Raw genomic sequence first — 2,349 nt, forward strand, 5'->3', positions numbered from 1 at the left:
TGAAAGTGAAGTCGCTCAGTCATGTCCGACTCTTAGCGACCCCATGGACTGCAACCTACCAGGCTCCTCCACCCATGAGATTTTCCAGGCAAGAGTACTGGAGTAGGGTGCCATTGCCTTCTCCAATATAATAGCTAGTATTTATTAAATACTTCTTGTGTGCCAGATACCATGCTAGGGGTTTCACATGTATTACCGTATTCAGTTACCATGATGGCCCCATGAGGAGGATATTTTTTATTTCCATTCAACAGATGAAAAGCTGAGGCAACAGAAGTTAATTGCTCATCAAAATTAGAAACTTTTGGAGCAGACTTGAATTCAGTTTGCCTAACTCTAGAGCCCAGAACCAATAACCATAGTCCATAGTCTTAATACACTAATCTCTGTTTTAATATTTTGATTTTTTTTTTTTGGTTCAGAGTTAGAGCCAAGGGGGAGAATGATGGAAAGTTTTGAAGAGTTTAAAGGTGTCATAATGAGACCGGCTGGGGAGGTAGGGGGTTGTTTTTTGTTGTTGTTCAGTCGCTAAGTCGTGCACGACTCTTCGACCCCACGGACTGCAGCACGCCAGGCTTCCCTGACCTTCATTATCTCCCTGAGTTTGCTCAAACTCATGCCCATGGAGTCAGTGATGCCATCCAACCATCTCATCCTCTGTCATCCCCTTCTCCTTTTGCCCTCAGTCTTTCCCAGGATTAGGGTCTTTCCGAATGAGTCAGCTCTTCGCATCAGGTGGCCAAAGTATTGGAGATTCAGCTTCAGCACCAGTCTTCCCAATGAATATTCAGGACTGATTTCCTTTAAGATTGACTGGTTTGATTTCTTTGCTGTCCAGGGGACTCTCATGAGTCTTTTCCAACACCACAGTTCAAAAGCATTGATTCTCTGGCACTCAGCCTTCTTTATGGTGAGAGGTGGGTATAGGGAAATCCACTGAATGCTTTTTAGCACCAGAAAAATTGTCCTCGTATTTGATTTTGAGGAACCTAGAAACTCTAAATCTAGGAAACTGGTTTGAAGATGATCATAACCTTAGAAGCTGAAGTGTGGTAGTGTAGTTTGAATTGACAAGAAGGGACAGATGAGAAAGACATTTTGAAGGTGGCATCGACAGAATTTACCAAATGCAGCTGTATAGGGAAAGAGGGGTGTGAAAAATGCCCTGAGGTTTGGGTTTGGGGTACTAGGAAACATGGTACATTGAGAGAAATAGGAAATTCAGGACATATACAGAGGAAGAAATGAAAAAGCATTGGGTGTGAACATACTGAGTTCCTTTGTTTCTGAGTTCCTTTTGGTTCAGATTAGCTAACAGCTGTAGTAAATTTGGAGGTGAATAGACATGCATATTCCCTATTACTCTGCTTTGCAATTGCTTATCCTCTAATACGGGCTTCCTTAGTGGCTCGGACCTTAAAGAATCCGCCTGCAATGCAGGAGACCTAGGTTAGTTCCCCCAAGTTGGGAAGATCCCCTTGAGAAGGGAATGGCTACCCACTCTAGTAGCTCAGCTGGTAAAGAATCCACCTGCAATGCAGGAGACCTGGATTCGATCCCTAGGTTGGGAAGATCCCCTGGAGAAGGGAACAGTTACCCACTCCAGTATTCTTGCCTGGAGAATTCCATGGACAGAGAAGCCCTGTGGGCTACAGTCCGTGGGGTTGCAAATCCTCTAGTAGAGGAAGTCATGGGTAGAACTAAACCACAAGTCAGAGGGATGTTAAGTGCAAAAACAGACACTCAGGAGAGGGGTTTGTGGGAAGACATGGCAGTCTTTACCATCTTTAACAAAACCAGACAGATGGCCTTCCCCACACTTGGGAATGTTCCCTATGTGCCAATGATCCTGCCCCCTGTCTCCATCACCTTTGTCCTCTGTTGACCAGAACTTGGGTTTTATTTTCTTTGTGACAAATATTTTACCCAAACCAAAGAATATGTTGCGCTCTTCAAAGGCCAGTTGCTAAATTCCTGGTAAGGGGCAGTAGCCACAGCGCAGGGTGGACACAAGAGATCAGCTTCTGGGGACATCCGATTCTATGATGCAAAACCACTTTTCTGCTCTTTGCTTCTTTTCCTAGGACTCATTTTCAGCAATGGAGACACGTGGAAGCAAATGCGGCGCTTCTCCCTTATGACCCTAAGGAACTTTGGGATGGGGAAGAGGAGCCTTGAGGAGAGGATCCAAGAGGAGGCCCAGTTTCTGGTGGAGGAGTTCAGGAAATCAGAGGGTTTGTTCCATGGACCATCTTTTGGGCCAAGGGGCTACTGCGCACACAGCCCTTCCCACCAAAGCTCCTCCTTCAGGAGATGCTCAGCAGTCCACAATCTGCTCTATTAACCAGG

At 45.5% G+C, this 2,349-nt stretch overlaps 1 protein-coding gene across 1 annotated transcript in view; it reads left to right on the forward strand.

Moving 5' to 3' along the window:
• LOC105002722 (cytochrome P450 2C23-like) overlaps positions 1–2,349 on the forward strand; it is a 28,322-nt gene that overhangs the window by 13,653 nt on the left and 12,320 nt on the right. Inside the window, exon 3 of the mRNA XM_010859535.1 lies at positions 2,085–2,234. Coding sequence (XP_010857837.1) covers positions 2,085–2,234 — 150 coding nt within the window. The remainder of the gene's footprint in view (positions 1–2,084; positions 2,235–2,349) is intronic.

This window comes from Bison bison, unplaced genomic scaffold, assembly GCF_000754665.1.
Source record: "Bison bison bison isolate TAMUID 2011002044 unplaced genomic scaffold, Bison_UMD1.0 scf7180017864456, whole genome shotgun sequence".
Taxonomy (NCBI): domain Eukaryota; kingdom Metazoa; phylum Chordata; class Mammalia; order Artiodactyla; family Bovidae; genus Bison; species Bison bison.